At 39.3% G+C, this 21,089-nt stretch overlaps 1 protein-coding gene across 1 annotated transcript; it reads left to right on the forward strand.

Annotated features, from left to right (window-relative positions):
* Positions 1–27: 27 nt before the first annotated feature.
* On the forward strand, positions 28–20,836 carry ANKMY2 (ankyrin repeat and MYND domain containing 2). Its single transcript, XM_064166985.1, has 10 exons — positions 28–192; positions 2,946–3,010; positions 8,902–9,040; positions 11,419–11,517; positions 13,838–13,998; positions 15,089–15,303; positions 16,415–16,550; positions 18,614–18,742; positions 19,153–19,294; positions 19,700–20,836. The coding sequence occupies exons 1-10, from the start codon at positions 126–128 to the stop codon at positions 19,921–19,923; spliced, it is 1,377 nt and encodes a 458-aa protein (XP_064023055.1). The 5' UTR covers positions 28–125; the 3' UTR covers positions 19,924–20,836.
* The last annotated feature ends 253 nt before the right edge of the window (positions 20,837–21,089 follow it).

Below are 21,089 nucleotides of genomic sequence, written 5' to 3' on the forward strand. Positions count from 1 at the left end.
GCGGGGAGGGGGTGTCTGGGCGGCGCTCTCTGGTCTGGGCTGTCGCCGCAGCCCGGCTGAGCTTGTTTCGTCGGGAGGTACCTTCCCAAGTTCGCCTTACCGTTTAAGGGAGGCAGGGGGGCGTGATGGCTCCCCCACGGAAAGGTGACCTGAGCCCGGAGGAGAAGGATTTACTGGGAGTGATCGCCGCAGGTGAGCCCGGCCTGGCCCTCGCCCCTCGGCGGCTGTCGGCGGTAGTGCTGCTCCGGCGGGCCTGGCCCTGGCACCTTCACCTTCTTGTCGCCGGCACTGCTCTTGGCGAAGGGTGTGCAGCGCTGTGCCCTCTCCTGCCGCCGGCTGGGCCGTGTTGTGTCGGTCCAACGGGCCGGTGGCGACGTGCAGGCTGCGGCCCTACGGCGGGAGTGCTGTCGGCCGTTACTCGCCGTGCTGTCGCCTCGGCTCCGGCGGCGGACACCGTCCCGTAAAGGGAAAGTGGCTGTTGCCCTGGGAACGAGTGTGCGCTTCTCTCGTTGCGGCCCTATGTGGGCCCGGCCTGTGTCACCCGAGAGGGCTGCTTGCCAGGCGTGGAGGTGTGCGCGTTGCTGCACAGTTCGGGCTGAGGAGGCCCAACTCTGAGGGTTTAATTCTGCCAAAGAAAGCTTACATCCTTCCTATGCGTATTTATATTAGTAATGGACACTGACATTTATCTCGCTGCTTGTGTTGCTGTGCTCTGCAGAAAAGATGTTTTCTTGGGGATAATCCAGTTCTCCATAGACTTAGAGTGCTTCTGCCAGAGCAGGATGTCCTTGCAGACAGGATGCTCTTTAATGAGCAGAACTTGATCTTGTCCAGATATTGTGCACCTCTTGTCCATTCCATGGTTTTATTTTGCAGTTTAAGGTGTAGTTTCACCACGTTGTGTGGTGCATATGCTTATTGCTGAGGGGCTTTAACGCTTGTAACAATTAGGTTTCATGGTCCACCAGTGCCGATTTCGCAGCCCTGTCTAAATGGTTATACTTCAAATGGTATTTGAAAATGGTTAGTGGTGTTTGTTGGAGGTAAACTGAAAACGCCTGATGTGCTCCATGCGTTTCTACATGTAGTTTTGAAGCAGTTTGAACCCGTATAGAATTCTGTGTATAGTTTTGGGGCTTCATTCTCTATTACCTTAAAACGTTCCTGTGTGTCAAGCACAAAAGCATGGGGCAGTCAGCAGGAAATTTATTGTGGGTCAGAATCTGATTGACTCACTTCAATTAGACACCTCTATCTAACTTACCTAATGCTTCTGATTAGGGTCATGGGATAATTCAGGTTGGAAGGCACCTCAGGAGTTCTCTAGGCCAAGCTTCTGCTCAAAGGAGGTCAGCTGTGAGGTAAAAAGATTGCTCAGGGCTTTATCCTATCAGGCCTTGAAAACCTCCAAGGATGAAGGCAGCAGTGTCTCTGGGCAACCTGGTTTGCTGCCTGACTGGATGCATAGTGGAAATGTTTTTCCTTATTCAGTCTGAAGCTTCTTTTTTTTTTTCAACTTCTCCCTCTCGTCTCTTAGACTTCTACCACAGCATCATTATGCAGAGCCTGCCACCAACTTTAAGCTTTAGCCAAGTCTCACTTCCATCAGTGTAGTGTCTTATTTGGAAATCCTTCAGTGTTTTGTTGTACAGGAATTTGTAAATGCATTTTTGCTTTGCTTTACTTGTGTTAAAATTTACGCTGAAGATCACCCCTTAGAATCATAGAATCAACCAGGTTGGAAGACACCTCCAAGATCATCCAGTCCAACCTGTCACCCAGCCCTGTCCATTCAACTTTTCTGATGTTTGTTCTTTTGCTGAGATAGTCTTCAGAAAACTATTGTAGGTCCCGAGAAGCTTCTCACATGTAAAATATAGATCTGTTTGGAGCAGTAGGCTAGTTGGCAGTGTCCTAACTGTCAGTCACTGTTTTTCATTGGGGCTGTCAAGTGTGTGTGCTGATTCAAAGTGACTGGTTTTTTTTTCCCCAAATATTTTTTAAAGGGGAAAAAAACTCTGTTGTATAGTTAAGTGACACCAAAAACTTTATGAAAAAAACTATTTCTAGTATTTGTAATGGGTTTTTCTTGAAATAAAATGATCCAGAACTGCAGTTGCAAAAGGTACTTTGATGAAAAATTGCGAGAAGAACATCTCTTTGTGATTTCATGAAGGTAAACACAAAGCCTGTGTATAAAGTGAGATCTTGTGTTAAATGGAAGGATTCTTGTTGCAAATTGAAAATATAAAGTTATTTTTCCATGCCCAGATTTTTTTCTCCAAGCTTAGTCTGCTTATGCATTTGGCAATTTTTTGAAATGTCAATGATCAAGCTGCTTCAGTCCATGTCCTTTCCACCTCTATATTAGCTAAAGCATCTTCCTTCCACTTCCATGGACATGGAAGATGGAATGTTGCTTATTTTAAAGCTTAAACAGGCAAGGAGATGTGAGTAAATTATAAAGCAAGTTTATTCAGATCAGAAAAGTCTTTCAAATTGGATATTTTCCTTTTGTGAGGATTTAGATAGCTCTTGTAAACATGAGATGCTCCAAAATAGGTGAAGGTACAGAATGTGTTAAAATCATTTAATTTCTCAAAATTGTTCTGTTGCTGTTATGAGCAGACATATTAGTGTCCCATTCTTGAATGTGCTGCTTACAAGAAATTGATGTTTACTTCTAGTGCAAACTCTCAGACTGCTCTGATGTTGTGACTTCTTGGCTTTTGGCTTCTAGAACACACTACTATTCATTTCTAAGCCTCGTCACTAAGTGTGATTGATTTATTGGTGGTTATCTGCATTGCAAGTGATTAATCTACAAAGATTTTGATTCTAATTAGGAATGGAACTGGTCTTTTTTTCTTCTTAGTTCTCAATGTATTCACTTTCTCACCCAACATTTTTTCTCTTTTTGTGTCTTGTTCTGTTTTTAATTAAAGGAAACACCGAGGAGGCTGGGAGGCTACTGGGCAGCAAGAATGTCCGTGTCAATTGCTTGGATGAGGTACAGTGAAACTGTACAAGCATTATGCTGGGTTTAACAAGGAAGACACTAGGTCTGAAGGTCATCTTGTTATTAAGTTGCTACACAGACTCCTGGAATTTAGTGTTATGCTGCAGATATTTCCAGTCTGCAGCTGAATAATGAACCTTGGAACAGCTCTTAATTATTTGTTTATTTTTTAAAGGAAATGTAAAGATTAATGCTACTTAAAGTACTACACTGTTCGTGTTATCTGCCAAGTTCCAGTATGAACTTTGGTGTAAGATAAGATGAACCCTCAGCAAGACACGTGACTTCTTGTCACCTCCATCAAGCTATAATCCCTCTGCTTAAATAGCAGCAGACAGCATGGGTAAAGACTACTTGTCTCTATCTCATGCCTGCATCTCATCATCCAAAGCCTTGTCTTTGCAGAACTATAAACATACTCAGAGAGGGAGCAGCCAGGTCAGAAGCAGAAAACACACTTTGTTTTGCAGAGGCAAATGTGATGGACAAGTAGAAGATAAAATCCTTAAGTACTACCTGAAGATAGGAGGAAGATTGTGAAGGAAGGAAGCACCTTTGCAAGTGTACTTTATTATGTGGACTTGAAAAGCTTTTCTTTTAGTGTAGTTGCTGAACTAGTGAAGAAGAGAAATTGTTTTCTTCCTTGAAGTGAGAATTTGGAGAATGAGCACAGATTTAATGTAATTCTTTCTTCTTCTTGTGGAAAAGCAAACTTGCAGTCACAATTGAATCATTTCCACAAGCTGGACAATCCATAGCATCCAGAAGTAGAATTAGATTCTGCACTTGCTGATTATAAGAAATAAACACATAAGGTGTTGCTTTAATTTTCAGTTTGACCAGGTGTTCTAACTGCTTAGGTGTGTCTTTATATACCTTTACACAAGAACCAGGTCACATTTTAACAGCTTCCAAATGCATTAAGTGTCTTGCATAAAGTTGTGTTTCTTCAGCAGCTGAGCTATAATCATGTTTTTTTCCTGAATCCTTTCCAGTTGTTTCATTTGTTTTCCTTGGGGATAATGGGCATGAACTGGACACAGTGTTTCAGCATTGCTTCTGCTGTTACATGTATTCAAAAAATAAAATTAAAAGGCTCCTCTAAGTTGGTTTGCTTTTACTGCCCATGTGCCAAGACTCACTCACCCTTCACCTCTGCCTATGCAGTGCTCTACTGGGAGCAGTAGATCAGTTGAAAGCAGAATATTGAGATTAGTTTCACAGATGCCCAAGGCTGTAGATAACCAGCAGAAACAATCCTATTTCTATCCCATCATCTTTTCTCACCAAATCTGTTTTTTTTTTTTATGAGGTTTCTGTATGGATATGAGGTAGTTGAAGAAATTAAAGGTATTTTGAAGAAATTAAAGGTATTAAAGGTATTGCTGTCTTTATGAAAACAAGGAAATAGCTCTTCCACAAAACTTTAGTTTGACACTGGGAACTTGAAAAGGGATTTAAGATCAAGTGCCCCACAGTATTGTGACAAATAGATGGGCAAAAGAAATACCTGTATTTGAAAGGCACACTGCTTTGTTTTGGTTTGGGTTTTTTTGGTCATATTTTACATGGAGTGGTGACTAATTTGGAAATGTAGTATGGAAGAAGGTGCTTAAGAATTTTCTTTCCCCTGGGAAAAGAACAGTAAATGGTTTTGTGACTTCAAGTTGGCAGTTTGCTGACTTCGACTCCATTCATTTGCAGGGTGTGGCTAAGATCTTGCAGATTATTACAGAAAGGTAATCTGGAGAAAGCACATTAGTTTTTTGGCAGTGGAAGTTTCTTCCAGTCTCATTGGTAGTTAAAGAGAAGTCCTGTAGTACTACAATCCTCCATTTTCTGCAGATCAAGCAGAGGAACTTGACCTGGAAAAGTCTTCACAGTTTTTCTGTATTTAATTTTGAAGTCGTTCATAATCTCCTTATATGCAGAACCATCATTTGGCATTAGCAGCATTACTTTTATCTCTAGTTGGGTAATTCAGCTGTTCACTTCTGTAATAATATACATCTTTTAGAACCAGTCCACGTCTGTGCTAATTACAGAATGAAATACTTTGGAGGAATTACAGCAGCTGCCTGCTTATTAGTGTAGGAGATATGTGTAGCTTTACTCATACTGATTATGTTCAGTGGAGGATTCTTCAGTTAATCTGTCTTGCTATTCCAGTGTGGATTTCCTGCACTACCAGAAAATGCCCAGATCCTTGGCCTTCACTGAGGAAAAAGTTGTGCCTTTGGTGGTTTTTACATACAATTTCAAATTACACAAACCAAAGAAAATTCAACAACTATTAAGAATTATCTGGTTTCAGTTCAGGTTGCTGATTGATGTGGACTTTAACTTTTCATCACTGCAGATGAACAGAAAGATTATCAGAGGAATCTAATATGTTACATATGTGAAACCAACAGCTCAGCAGGATGACTGTAAAGGAGAGCTATGCTGTGATCAACATTCACTGAACAGTATTTCATATCCTAATTAGCTCATACTTAGCTATAGCTAAAAATATTGATGCATGTATCTGTTGACTACCTTTCAAATCATGCTTGCTGCAGGTTTAAGATGGGTAAGGGCAATGCTACTCAAAAGCTTTAAAGATTAAATTTGTAAATGTTTTCATCCAATGAAAATTGAAGTCATTGGTTTCTAGACTAATACCATTTCTGCTAAAAGTCAGAGGCATTTTTACAGTCCAATTCCAAATACCTACCTGAACCAGTTGTAATGAGTTGGTCTAAATTCAGTAGTGTTCTTTCTTTTAATTTAGGAGAGTTGATTTTGAAGCCTTAAAGGTGCCTTGTGGCACCTGCTCTTTTTGCATCACTTGTTTCTTTTTAAAATAACTTCCCAAATACTGTCACAAATAAAAGCCAAACCTTCAGTCTGTGTTTAGTTTGTAATTTTCTGGATGAATAGAACTGGTATAGTTGCCTGAATCTAAAGAACAGTATGAGGCACTCTTGCCATGTTAATGTGGGCTGGATTCCTTCTTGCAGAATGAGCTGGGAGAGGGATGTGCTTTAGCATTGTCAGCATACAAGTGTCTACAGCAGTTCAACTAGGGTTTCTACAGCCCCTCTGCTTTCCCAGTCTGTTTAGGTAGCTGCACGTGCAATGTCATGTTGTAACCCAAGGTTAAGGTTGCTGCTCCAGTGTGTTTCAGCCTGCATCTGCCACATCCTGTCCAAGTTTCCACAGCTGAGAAGATGGATGAAGTGAGCATGATAAGTGTAAAGCACTTGAGAATGTTTGGCCTGATTGGATTCCTCTTTTCTCATAACACAAGTAAACAAGAAATTGGCACCTGCTCATTTTTTTCCTAGGGCATGAGGTTAAAAGACTGGATTTTTGGTCAGAAGAAATGGCTAGAAAATGGACTCTTCACCCTGCGTTCCATACTGGAATAATGAATAATGTTTCACTTGTATGGTTAATAAACTGCTAGCTTCATCTTCTAAGTAAATTGTATTGTCAACTGCCAGAAAACAGACCATTGCTGGGCCTGGCCTTGATGTTCAGCCTAAGAAAAGTATTTACAGTCAGTTCAGCTTCTGTATAGAGACATAATACAGGATTCCAAGCTTTTCTCGGTTAGCTTTTGTCTAGCCTGTCCCTTTTCTGTTTGCTGTGAATGTGGAAGGCTGACATTAGGCCAATTTTCTAATAACTATCCTCATGTTTTCTGCTTGGTATGATTTTTTTGATGCACACTGCAGCCTGAGACTTCCAAAATTCAATCAAAGGCCTTTAAAAAGGTTTTCAAGGAGGAGGAGGAGACAATGACCAAAATACACAAATACTTTTCTTTTGTCCTATAATCTCCAGACAGATTTTTCAATTGAAACAGCTGGTATCCAAGATACTTAAAGTCATTGTTTTCTTAAAGTTCTTTCTTCAGTCATAAACCTCACTGTGTTCATACCCCTGTGCAGCAGAACTTTAATGCACTGCTAAAGGAGGCAAATCTCTGACTGATTCCAAACTGGGACTGGCCCTTACAAGTTGCTGTCAACATAAATATAACATTATACACTAGGATGCAAAGCCTTTACTTACCTTTATAGGATCACAAATAAAACCTAGCTAAAACAATCACAAATTCATTTCATGTTTTTTGAAGTGATCTCTTCAGATTTTCCTTTAGTGGCAATTTATGTTACAGTTTACACAGTGTATTTTGGGTTTCCAAAATCAGGTCACAGAGTCATTCAGGTTGAAAAAGATCACCAAGTCCAACCATTAACTCTGCTCTACAAAATTCACCCCTAAACCGTATCCCCAAACACCACATCTAAATGACCTTTAAACACATCCAAGGATGGTGACTCAAGCACATGCCTGGGCAGCCTGTTCCAGTGTCTGACTATTCTTTCTGTGATTTTTCTTTCCTGCTGTCCAGTCTAATCCTACCCTGTTGCAGTTTGAGGCCATTCTGTCTTGTTCTAGTGCTAATTACCAGTGAGAAGAGACCAGCACCAACCTCTATACAATGTCCTTTCAGGCAGTTGTAGACAGCAATGAGGTCTCCTCTTAGCCTCTTCTTCCTCAAACTGAACAGCTCCAGCTCCTTCAGTCACTCTTCATAAGATCTATTCTGCAAGTAATCATTTTTCATTATTTTCAGTTAGGCTGAGGAACAAGGAAAATATAGTAACAGTTTTGAGCATTATAATTTCAACTTTCTCACTTTTCCTTTAGTTTTTTTGAAATGATATTGATCAATTTAACTTACTTTTTTTCCTATCCAATTGAAAAGAAAAAAAAAGAGAAATGTATTAAGGCTCAAAGTGACAACCACATTATTTGAGGGTGTCACATTACCATGCAATTATAGAGCTGCAGTAGTGGTGTACAGGAGTGCTGCCTTAACCTGTAAAAAAAGAGAATGTCATTTCCTTCAGGGATAAGCTAAAGCATGCTCCCTTCTATTCAGAGCTGGAGAATGTTCTTGGGCAGTTACTGTGTTTTGGCAGATCATGTGAATCCTGCCTGGGTGTTAAGTGGAAATAAACAGCATACTGGAAAAAGTGTATCAAATTCTCAAATTAGAATGTCATGCAATTTTCTCACACACAAATGTGATTCTCCCTGCCCTTGGAGGAGGAGAGAGCCTGCACTAACAAGTTACTCTACTTCTGAAAGTTTCTGCTAGGTTTTGCCCAGGTTTGCATGTGTAATTACACCAGTACAGCTTTAATAAGAGCTCAGTGCCTCCCTTGCTGAAGCTAAACCTTTTGGTACTGGTACAGATTAGTAAAAGACAAGGTTTGAGACTGCGGTTGTTAAAGTCTCGTTAGAGCTGTGCATCTTTACAAAGGGCTTTCAGAGCTCTGTCTGAGATCACAGACTCAGTACCAGAAAGGATGGATAAGGAGGAGGATAGCACAATTACCAGTTATCATGACATACCAAGCAAGATGGGTTTCAGAAACTCCAAATCTTTGTAATGGTAAAACCAGCAAGAGCCTATTCCTGATTTTCTTGTTGCTTAGCATATAATGCAAAAGAGAAAGGAAGCAACTTAGAAACGTAGCAAATTCTCCAACCCAAGCTTTGTCCTGCATTAGTTGTCTTTACCATTAAAGACAAACGACAGATTAGTGATAAATAGTTTCCAATTATTCAGCACTGGTCTGCTTTCAAATGTATAGCACAGCACAATCAGAAAAGTGATGTGGAAATTGAAATTCTGCTGCATTTTGGTAACCATTTTGCTTCATGAAGATTTCATGAGGTATTTTGTTGTTGTTGCGTACTTAAATATTATGCAAGGTTTTGATAGTTACACTGAACATGCTATCGTTAGTATAAGGAGATATAACTGATTTTTTTTTTTTTTTGTTGATATGTTACTTCTGTCCTCTTTATTTTGTTAGCATGGCATGACCCCTCTGATGCATGCAGCCTACAAAGGGAAAGTAGACATGTGCAGGCTGCTCCTGCGACACGGAGCTGATGTCAACTGCAATGAACACGAGCACGGATATACTGCCTTGATGTTTGCTGGGCTTTCAGGTAACTGCACTAAACGTAGCTCACTGATTTTTTTCATAGCATTGGTGGGTGCAATTTGCCCTAAATCAATGATCTAGAGAAAAATACTGACATATTTTTATTGTTTGGGTTTACTGTTACTTCTCTGAACCACATGAATATGACAAGACCAGTAGAATCATGAGGACAGTGGAACTGTTGTTCAGGCTTGGGTTCCTTTTTCATATAAAAATGGATTTTTGCAGCAGCATTTTGACATATAGTCTGTCTCTACTTTGAATTCTGAGATCTCTAACAAACAGGACAGTCTCCTGTGACAGTGTTATTGTGCAGCGGAATACTTTCCATTTAATTATGCTGTGCACTGAAAAAGGTGCTGCACCAAACTGCCTGTTTTGGGACTACAAATCAGTAGCTTGTAGTAGTATTTGAGGCTTGTCAAATCAGTTTTCAGATTTTGCTTGTCTCCTGTGTTAGTTTTGCAGTTATCTTGTGGGGTTTTATCGTTTGTAGGTTTTAAAAATGTGTTTTCTGACACTGATTTTTGCCCTCCTTTTTCCTTTTTGTTTTTGGTTTGTTTTTTTTTCTCATGAGTGTGGTTTGCAGCTTTCATCTTGATATTCTTTTGCCCTGGTGAATGAAATGTTTCCTTGAGTTAGAAAAAGACACTACATATGTATTGGTCTGATTTAAGCTTCCCAGAGACTCAAATACCTAACATAATAGGATGCTCTCCCCTCTGCCCCTTTTGGAAAGAAAGGAATTAGATGTGGAGAGGAAAAAAAGGGGTAAAACACCCAAAAGATAGTCCAGCTTCGATTTGGAAGTTAAAAAACTTTAACAATAAATAAAGGTATTTAAGGTAGGGGATTTACAACAGTAAGGGAAACAAGATACAAAAATATATATACACCCAGATTGATGATGATGGATGGAGATAGATTCTGGAAGGAGTTGTCCACCACTTGGTAGGGTGGCCATGTGGCAAAACAGGAGCAGCAGGAACAAGGGTGGTGCTATCAGGCAGGCAGGGAAGGCAAAGACAGAAAGAGAAACAGGAAGTCCTCTTTCTATAGGGGGTCTAGATGGGAAGTGGGCTAACCACTACACCTGGAGTCAGGTTCAGACCACCCCCAGGGAGGAGTCAGGAGGACCTGGGGTCAGGTTCAGGTCACCCCCAGGAGGGTTAACCCTTGACAATATAAAAAAAAATTTCTTCAGGGGAAAAGATTAGGTTCCAGGTATATTAGGTTAAGTATCTTCTTTAATAGGCTGCTTGCATCTTAACAGGTAGAGTTTAAACTCTATGTTCTTTTATCATAAGTATGGAAAAAGAAAGGCATGTGTGTGCATAGGAACCTTAACTGGATCACCAGATTTTTTTTTTCTGCTAAAACTTTGGTAAAAGGATTTGAGAAATTTCACTCCTCAGTGCCACTGAGCAGATAGATGGGAACAAGCTTCTAGAGGTTGGTAAATTACTGCAGTGTTATGGAAAATGCTGGATTTTTACCATGATAGATGGGAACAAACTTCTAGAGGTTGTTAAATCACTGCAGCTTTATGGAAAATGCTGGATTTTTACCATTTTCTCACAGCTAAGCTTTTAACCTGTCATCCTGGGTGTGAGTGCTTCTGAATGTTGACTTTAAGGTCTGTTATCTGTGAGTGCAAAAGGTACACAAGCACTACTGACGCAATGCTTTTGTTTTTAAATCAGAAACAGTCATTTCCATCCACCACCTCCTTTTTTTTATATTCACTTTTCTGTACTTAGCATAGGCACAAAACCTGACAAAGTAAGAATACCTTTGAAAGCAGAACCAGCATGAGTGGTGACAAGTGTCCTTATTAGTCTCTGAAGGGCACCAATTAAATCATCTAATCTTCCCATCAAATTTTAGCTTCATTTTACTTGGTATTTAGCCCAGTCTGAACACCCAGTTCCCGCTGTGGAGAAAGGAACAATCTGTTCTCTTCACTATGCTCCTGCTTCATAATAGTACTGGGTTTGTTTTTCTTCTTAGAATAGCAAATGTTGAACTGTCAAACTAGATTAGTAGAATTTGCTTCTATACTGCTATCCAGAGGGACCAAGCCCTGGTGTAGTTACGTGCATATGACTCCCATAAGCTCTATGGGGAGAATTACAGAGAGCAGAGTTATACTCAGCCTCAATTTAGTTTTTACTTTGGTTTGACCCTCTGGCACCATAAATTAGGAGACAGCACCATGCCTTTCTGTTAATCCATTCTTAAAATAATGTCATTAAGAACATTCTTTTCCCACAGTGCTGTTCCTGGTCTTTAAGAAATTCACTCCTTGTTTCTCTGCAGCATAATGAATTAGAAGCTCTGGTTTGCTCTCTTTCATTCCTCATACTTTACCCCCAAATTCAGGAAACAAAGAAATCACCTGGATGATGTTAGAGGCTGGAGCAGAGACTGATGTTGTCAACTCTGTGGGGAGGACAGCCGCTCAGATGGCAGCTTTCGTGGGTAAGGTGGAAGTCTTATCATCTCCTGAATTCCTGAGGAAACAAAAAGTTAGATTCTGATGCTCTTTACTGGAAAAATGTTATTTAATGACCTGCTCTGAAATGATGCAGTTGTTCAGCTTTTTTCCAGATCTCATCCTGCAAGAGAGTCAATTCATACTCTGTTGCCATGCTTTGTTTCATAAGAGCACAATTGATCTTATTGGAGAGAACAGATGCTGCTCTCCTCCGAGGCCGCAGGTGTTTGCAGTGTCATCTCTTTTCAAATAGCAAGAGGAAGCTGGTAACATTCGAGGTGTCTGATGTGCAGTACGAAGTGCATGCTTGAAGCTGCCTTTGTGGGAAGCAATGAACGCTAGGAGTCAGGAGCTCTCATCTGAGTTCTCTACCAGCATACTGTGTGCTTGCAGTGAGTCACCTCCTGCCCTTCTCCTTCTGCATTTCAGAGAATAGGAGGTCTCGGAACCAGTTCTGAGGCAGGCAGTACTTACTGGCCTGAGCTTGACTAGAACACAGTAAAAGATTTTGCCATTCCAGTATGCTGGGTGATCCTGGGCAAAACATGCAACCAGGCCTGTTTCTGTTCTTAGGCTTCTTTTCTTGTCTTCTTTTTTTTTTTTCTTCTTTATCCATCTTGACACTCCTGGGAGATTCCTGGATTAATGTTCCCAAACAATGCCACTTTTTCTGTATTTCTGGCAAGGAGAAAAGTGGAGTAATTTAAATGACTCGGCTGTTGCTGTCCAGATGACCTTCCCAAAACCCAAAAATTAAGACCTGTACTTCAACACAACCATCTCATATTCTTTAATTGCATGAGAATTCCCTTGCAAGGTGTTCTGGATTCAAGAGCCTATCTTGCCATTTAAGTTTACTTCCTTGAATAGTGAGTTAGTGCAGTTTCAATTTCTATCCTATTCTGTTCTTTTTAAAGAGGAAAAGTTTGCTGTTGCTCACTTGAGCTTCAAGCAGAAAACCCTTAACTATTAGCTTAATATGTCAGAGAATTCCACTCTTAATAATCCTGCTTTGGATTTGGAGACTCTTTTCCAATGTGATGCTGAGTTATTAGTAAATGGGATATGTTGTTTCCAACATAACTTTGAAGAATTGTTTAAAATCTCGGCATGTCACCAAGGGAGAATAGATATTTTCAGGCATACCAAGATACACTGCTCTGTGAGTCTGAACACTGGAATCCATTCCTGTTCCTTTCTATGCTCTGTGCAATAAACATGCATTCATCTGTCTGTGTGGGAAGTGAGGATACTTCTTCCCCTGTCATTTGTCTTAGGCTGTGCTCTATTAGCTTGGAACAGACTCTTCTAAAACAGTGGAGAGTTTAAAAGTGCTGGATTTTGGTTGGCTGAGTCTTCTACTGATAATAGGATTGGTGCCAAGATAAATCCATCAATTTAAAGAATGTGGTCTTGAACTAGAGAAGCTAAATTTTACTTTCCCTTTAGCCAAATAATCCATCATACTGTCAGATGTAGAAAACAAGAAGGGGGTGTAACTTCTCTCATCCTGTTACTTTTACCACAGTCTTTTTTTTTTCTTTTTTTTTTTTTTGTAAATTTTAAGCATATTCTGTTCTTGTAATTTCTCCCACTTCATGTTAACACACTAGTGTCTGTTTCAGGTTTGAAAACTTGTGTCAAGGCAGACATCACTGATTTTTGAAAGTGCAAAGTGGAGAGAACTTCTCTCAAAGAAGTCTTTTACCCCAGCGTGAGACTCCTAGTGCAGTGTATCTTTGCAGATAAATACCTGCTCTCTTTGTCTTGTCTTACCAGGGAAAGAGGATATGGGAGTGGGATCAAATTCTCAAAATTAAATTCCATTAAGTCATTCCCTGCTGAGAGTATTTTAGTCATTTTTTACTGAACATTTCCAAACAAAAGACTGGCAAAAGTTGCCTGTTGCTAGTGTAAAGCATATCTGGCTAAGCTACTTTGTGGGTAATTCTCACCTATCTTGAATCATAGAATCATAGAATCAACCAGATTGGAAGAGACCTCCAAGATCACCCAGTCCAAGTTAGCACCCAGCCCTATCCAGTCAACTAGACCATGGCACCAAGTGCCTCATCGAGTCTTTTCTTGAACACCTCCTGGGATGGTGACTCCACCACCTCCCTGGGCAGCCCATTCCAATGGCAAATAACTCTCTCTGTGAAGAGAGTGTTTATATTAGATTTGCATTGGGGATTTTTGTTTGGGGGTTTGGTGGGGTTTTTTTTGTTAGTGGGGTTTGGTGTTCTTTTTATTATTATTTTGTTTCATTCTTATTTGGGTTTTCTTCCAATTCTCTCCATTCAGGTCAACATGACTGTGTGACCGTCATCAACAACTTCTTTCCACGTGAAAGGCTGGACTACTACACTAAACCACAAGGCCTAGACAAAGAACCAAAACTGCCTGTGAAATTAGCTGGGCCTCTTCATAAAATTATTACTACTACAAACATGCATCCTGTAAAGGTGGAGTAATACTTAAGTTGTGATTTTTTTTTGCATGGGAATTGTTTTGTATGTCAGAAAGCATTCACCTTTTCTGAGAGTCCATCTAAGACCAAAAGCATTATCCACTATTTCAGATGCCTTTGAAAATTAGAAAGAGTCAGGCTCAACATTTAAACGTGACTTAAAAATGAAGCTATTTCAGCATTTATATAAACCAGAATCTTGACCTAACACTTTTTAAGTGGCAAGATTCTTATTTTTAACATCAGTAACCATAAGTAACTTTCATTTTGGCTTTGTTTTTTTTCCTAACCCCATTTGAAACAGAAGCTCAAAATAATTTGTACCTTAACAAAATCTCAGTCTTCTCTTGATGCTTCTCTCGGCACGTTATCTTCTTAACCTACAGCATTGGTTCACCACAGTAACATCCATTGCTGCTGCTCTCTCTGAAAGTGTGTGAAAGAGATGTTTACTTCCTAGTATTTGCTGAAAATAATGTCTTTTATTCTCCAGTATAGTTCAGAGACATAAATACACTTAAATTCAAACACAAGTTCCTTGGGCTTGCCATTCAAAGGTAGGAGTTTGTTGAGTTGCCAACCTAGTATCTGTGGTACATAGAATCTGTAATACAGCTGATTTAGTGAGTAGTGTATAAAGTTTCCTCTTAAAATGGTCAATCCAGTGATTCAGTAGTCTGCCTGAAGTACTCCAAGATTATGTGAGGTTGATGTGTCCCTCCAAACTGCTTAAATCAGACAAGTCCAATTTATTTTAGGCATTCAAAAGGGGAGAGATTTCAGGACAGTGTATGGTGGTTTCTGTAACTGTTTCCTTTGAGATGGTTTTGCTTCTTCAGGTTCTTATTCTGAACAAAATCCTTGCTATTTTTAAAACCAGTCTTAACTGTAAATGTTTGTTTTATGGGAATTGTGAATTGCAATATACTAAATAATGACTGAAAAAAGAAGGGGAAGGCTTTGTAAGGTGGAAGGAGAGAAAATACCTTTGAAGTGTAGCTACAATGAGCTGTGTAACCTTTAATGCACAAGTTTAAAAACATCAATCTCTGATTGGGTTACATTTTCTTCAATCTTTCTCATAGATTGTGTTGCTGGTAAAAGAGAACCCTCTGTTGGCTGAAGTGGAAGCACTGCAGAAATGTTACAGGGTTCTGGATCTCATTTGTGAGAAATGTATGAAGCAGAAAGATATGAATGAAGTCCTTGCTATGAAGATGCACTACATCAGCTGCATCTTCCAGAAGTGCATTACATTCTTAAAAGAGCGAGAGGATAAACTAGATGGATTGATCAAGAGGTAAGTATTTCTACAGAGATCTGAACCATCTTACAGAGGGCAGAAGATAACAATTGTAGTTGGATTGTCTTGAATAAAAGCTATGCCAAGTAAATGTTGAAATAATCTCAGCTACAGTCACTTTAGGGTGGCACTAATGTTCTTTTTTCTGCCTGAAGTGACAATGTCCTTTCCTGGGGTACGAAGGAAGCAATCCTAGAGCTTCAGTTCCCTACTGGAACTTGTTAGAGCTTGGCAGTCCTATGTACAGCAGCAGAGAGCAACATAGGAGTAATAAACTTGGAAACAGAATTTTTCTGTGTCCAATATGGGTCGTCTGGGAACATTTCTCTTGACATTTTGCTCTCCAACAGTCAAGCACAGTGAGAGTTTTTATTCCCAAAAACACTTAGGCATCTGAGAACTGCAGATCCCACTGGCTCTGAATGAGACTTGGACTCTTCAATCTCTTAACTCTTCAGAACCCACTCAGAGTTAAAAAACTTAAACACCAAAGCGGCTTGACTTTTTGAAGGATGATTTTCCTCACAGGCAACTGTGGATTTCTATGTGATACTGAAAATAAATTCTGAAATAATCTTTCACTTACTGAAATTAGTGACCCATATTAAAAAAGTAGGAGCTAACCAGCTAGAGACATCAGGGCTGTAACATCTTATTATAAACAAGTAAAGCAGAGTTTATATTTTTAAGTATTGTGTATACTTTGGTGTTTATTTTTACAATGCTCAGTTTTATACACAAGAAAGCATTTTGCTGCTGCAGTCTGATACCTGTAGATGATTTTACAGGTCTGTCTGTATATCTACTGGTCTGTCTGTATTCTGCCAGTCTGTCTGTAGATAATTCTTTTTCTCTGTGTGGTTGAATTAGTAAATAGTGGTTTCAAAATTTAGCAATTTGGTACTTCAAAATGATTGTACAATAGAATGAAAATACCTTTCTTTGCATTTTAACACTTTTATTTATTAAGTTGCCTGATTATTTTGAATCTTAATTCTTCTCTGTAATTTGAAAGAGGACAGAGTCTTCAAAACAGAGTCCAGCATGCTGTGTATTTGTTCTTGAACACTTACTGTGTGATTTCTTATTTTGATTTTTAATATTTTAGCCTCTTAAAGGGGAGAGAGAAAGATGGTTTCCCTGTATACCAAGAGAAGCTAATTCGAGAAAGCATCCGAAAGTTCCCTTACTGTGAAGCTACATTGCTGCAGCAGCTCGTCAGAAGTATTGCCCCTGTTGAAATAGTAAGCTTTTCCTATTAACAAAATGCTTCCTAAACAACTGGCAGAGCAAAGTCACTTTAAACTAAGTCATCTTAATGTTTCTCAGCTTCTGAAGTGTGTTACAGTAGGCAAAACTGAACTCTCTGACAAACTACTGTTTTATTTTATTGCAGGAAGGTATTCTGAACTACTTCAGTAGTTTTTTTCCTGTGCCCATAATGAACCTTTAAATATCACAGTTTTTAAAGAAAATGCAAACAATTTGTTTCTGTGGCAGAGCTTTCTTTTTTTTCCCACTTTGGGATGTCTGTTCAGTTTTCCTTTGCCAATTCACTTCTACAAATTGGTGATTCAGAAACAGATGAAACTCATTTTGGACTCTTTTTTTTCACAATGCCGAAGTTCAGTTTAAGATGGAATCATTTCCTAGGCTTAATGCATTCACAATTTCTACTGCACATGAAGAGTTAGTAACCCAAATCATCACATGAGGGTAGAAAAGCAAAAAAGCATTCTGTGGATCTGCTTTAATCACAGGGAGAAGCAAGATAATGTCATGTAGAGCATTGTATATCTAAATTAGGAAATCAGAGTTACAAGCAGAAAACTAACTTCATTTTTCCTCTTGTGCCTTTGCTAACACTCTTCATGATAGTAAGATTTATGATGAGGTAATTAATAGTACCATTCTTTTTTAAGAATATTCTTCCAGGTCTCTGAGAACTGGATGTTGTATGCACTGACACAGGGGAAGTGGAACAATTTTGTGACATGTTTGGATTATGCTGAATGAGTTAAAAATAGTCTTCATTTTAAGTGGCTCCAAGTCTACTAAAAAGTCCTGAGGCTTAATGCAATCCCTACTGTTTGTCTAAGCTCAGTGTGAAAACATAAGCTGTCATGATGCATTTAAGACCTGTTTTAGAGCAAACATTTTCCTTTCTGTCCCTTTTTTTACTTAGAAGAGCTTGCAGTCTTTTCTGCCTATAAAGAAACAGTTTGTTACGTTGGATTTCTATACCTTACAAAGATCAGGAAAGGAGGAGATGCTATAAATTCTTATTTCTCTGGAAGCCTTTGACCTTTGGCATGCACAGTTGGCTTGAATTCAGTCTGGGCATCTCAATATAGTCATAGTAGTTATGAGCACACATATTCCATGGCAGTCTTAACAGTTTAAGGATTTACTTAGAACTGGAGCAACTTGGTGATTTTTCTCTCTGATATTTACATCATTGCCCAAAAGAACACTTTCAGTTTCTGGTTAACCAGTAAAATATACTAAATCTTACTGCTTGTTGTGCCTGGGAAAGGTGCTGCAAATAATATCTAAACAATTGTATACAAATAATTGTTTTGAAGATTCTGAGTTCTGTAGCATCTGAGTACACTGGGCAGAGTAATACATACATATATGTGTGTGTGTGTGTGTGTGTGTGTGATACAGTGCATACAAAACACATTAGTACAGAGACTGATCTGCAGTAACCTCCTACATATGATCTACAAGCAGGTGACAGTGTGTCAAGAACACTGAGTTCATTAATAGCATTATTAATAATCTGCAGAGTAGAAAAATGGTAATTTTTATCCTCCCTTCTACAGAATCTAAAGGACTAAGTTAATTTTATATGCAAAAGTAGATCTAACTATAATTGTTAAGTTGTACATGTTAGAATCATAGAATCACCCATGTTGGAAGGGACCTCTAAAGGTCATCTTGTCCAATCCCTGTGCAGTCAGCAGGGACATCCTCAACTAGATTAGGTCCCCCAGAGCCTCATCAAGGCTCACCTTGAATATCTCCAGGGATGGGGCCTCAACCACTTTTCTGGGCAACCTGTTCCAGTGCTCAACCACCCTTATTGTAAAGAACTTTTTTCCTAACATCCAATCTAAATCTGCTTTTCTCTAATTTCAAACAATTGATTTAGTTTTCTGTTCTCACTGTTATGACATTTGCAGTGAGACTGCATCTGGCTGGCTGGAAGCTTGCATTGCTTGTTTTGCTTTGCTCTTGCAAGTCCCTCTTCATGACAATGTTAGGTTTTAATCTCATTGCCACCTCTTGTCATACCTTGCAGGGTTCTGATCCTACAGCTTTTTCTGTACTTACACAAGCTATTACTGGCCAAGTGGGTTTTGTGGATGCTGAATTCTGTACAACCTGTGGAGGAAAAGGAGCAGGCAAAAGGTGTTCAGTATGTAAAATGGTAAGAATCCATAAATAGCTCTACTGAATCACAAAATACAATGCCACTGAGGTGCTGAAGATTTTGAATGCTTCACTGTTTGCTCTGTAGACTCAGGAGGAATGGCATGCATGCCTACACTGAAAGTGTGCAAACTGTCAGCTTCTGGGAGAGATGCCTGAAATTCAAGTAGGAGCTCTTGGATTTCTAAGTGTCTGTTTTTAAGAACGAGAGTAAGATTTCTGTATGTTCATCATTAACCAACTGGGTTTTATAGATATAAGTTAGAATCACTCTGTATGACCTTACAAATCACTTTATAATACCAGAAAATGCTTTATATAGGAAAGATTTAATTTTGCACACTAGTAAATGCAGTAGTGCTGTGTATTTACTTTAGAAGATCAATTGATAGCTCTGGTAATTTTCAGGTGATGTACTGCGACCAGAACTGCCAGAAAATACACTGGTTTACCCACAAAAAAGTCTGCAAGACCCTGAAGGAAATTCATGAGAAACAAGAACTAGAAGCTGCCAAAGAAAAAAGGAAACAAGAAAAAAGGCAAAAGAAAGGTTAGAATTTATAATTCAGTTGTAAGAGGAACAGGTTACAGCAGAGGTTGTAAAAAACCTGTTTGTAACACAGTAGCACACCTGTGTGGGTTGGAATTCTGGTCTGCCAGATTCCAAATGCTGTGTACTTTTGTCTGGGGTCTATTCCACCTTTCATCGAAGGTGTTGGGACAAGTTGGGTAATAAGCAAGCTGAAGATAAATTAATGAGAGCTTTGTCTAGGGTTAGTTTCAGAGTAATCTTACACCAACTTAGAACTCCTCTTTTGAGCCTTTTTTGCTGAAGCTTGGTTCAATTAATCATTTTTGTAACTGATTCAGTTTCCTAGTGTTTATTACTCTCAGTAGCAAAAATGTCTGCTTGCAGATGAGTTTTTACCAATGATGCAATTTCTCCTTTGTTTAGAAGAGGCACAACTAGCAGAGGGTGGTTCTACAAGGGAAGAACAGTCAGATCCTGGTCCAAATGCTACCAAAGAAGTGGACCCAAATCATGCTGCTGACCAAAAGGAAGAACCTGAATGTACCAAAGAGGTGGAAGCACTATCTGTGAACCCTGAAAGTCCCCAGGAAAGTGAGACTGGCTTAGATGACATTGCTCTTCAGAAAGCTCAAGATTCTGAGGAGTAAGAAAGAGGGTAGGAAGGGACTAAAAGCACTGGGAAGCCAACTGTCAAACTGCTTTTTTACACCATTTTAGGAAGTGTTATCTGAAGGAATTCAGTAGCAGTTAAATTTCTGAAGGGACTCATCTGAATTCTGAACTTGTCGTGACATTACTGTAAATCTTTTTGACTCATGGGTGCCCCACAATAGTGTCCATTTCGTGGCAGTTTTATTCAATGATACAGCTGTTTCAGATATCTCAGGCCAACTGTGAAATGTGTGTTTCAGCAGAATTAGGTCACTTTTGGTTTGGTCAAAAATATTCCAAGTTTGTCAAAGTGTAATGAAGGGAAGACCAATATTACTTACAGTATTTTGAGTGAGAATAGTTATTTTTCAGGTAAAGATGCAGAGCACACTGGGATTTTGCTTATGAATTATTTCATAAACCTAAAAACTGCTTAATATTGTTCATGCTGAACCTGGTCACAGTGAATTAGATGGGAAGCCTCATGTGCAAATTCATGTGAGATTTCACTTAGGCCTCCAATTAAGACCATAGTTAGAAAATAGCTTCCTTTAACTGTGCTGTTTTCACTCAGATTTGCTACTGTCTTATGAAATCAATGGGAATGACATAACCAAAAGCATCACTTGCTGCATTAGAAGGGAAAAAGTAAAAATTCTCCAGTTGTTGGATGAATACTTGGTGTTTTGAACATGCCAGTCTTCTTCAACTTAGAGGAATCAGGACCATCCTCAGAGGGAAAAATACTATTAATTTTGTACTATTTGCTAGACTGAAAGTTTTTGTTTAAAGTGATGAAAACTGTAAAGAGTGAGGATACATAAATGCACCTGTGCAGGGAATGTTGCTGTGTTTTCACTTCAAGGATTAGCAATTGGTGAAGAATAAAGGGAAGTTTTTTACAAGAAAGGAGCTGTGTGGCAATTTTGTTGACTGTACCTGTAATGCCCCTGGGGACACAGTGATGCTCTCATCTGGCATGCATGGGCCTCCCGGAGCTCAGGTGGGTAAATTCCATTTTGTGACAATTGGCAAGCAAAAGGTGCATGCCTGGAACTTGGATATGGGACTTCTTTAAGAAAGCATGTTAGCTACAGCTTGATTTGGCCTGACTTCTCTGTAGACTGAACCTGAGAGACTTCACATAATGAAAATGAGGGTC

This window comes from Pogoniulus pusillus, chromosome 28 (genome assembly GCF_015220805.1).
Source record: "Pogoniulus pusillus isolate bPogPus1 chromosome 28, bPogPus1.pri, whole genome shotgun sequence".
Lineage (NCBI taxonomy): Eukaryota > Metazoa > Chordata > Aves > Piciformes > Lybiidae > Pogoniulus > Pogoniulus pusillus.

Bases quoted from the DNA above. Each gene is read 5' to 3' on its own strand.
- ANKMY2 (XM_064166985.1), top strand. From the start codon at position 126: ATGGCTCCCCCACGGAAAGGTGACCTGAGCCCGGAGGAGAAGGATTTA. The intron at 15,304-16,414 runs GTAAGTATTTCT...TTAATATTTTAG, and splicing joins CTAGATGGATTGATCAAGAG to CCTCTTAAAGGGGAGAGAGA. The intron at 16,551-18,613 runs GTAAGCTTTTCC...CATACCTTGCAG, and splicing joins GTATTGCCCCTGTTGAAATA to GGTTCTGATCCTACAGCTTT.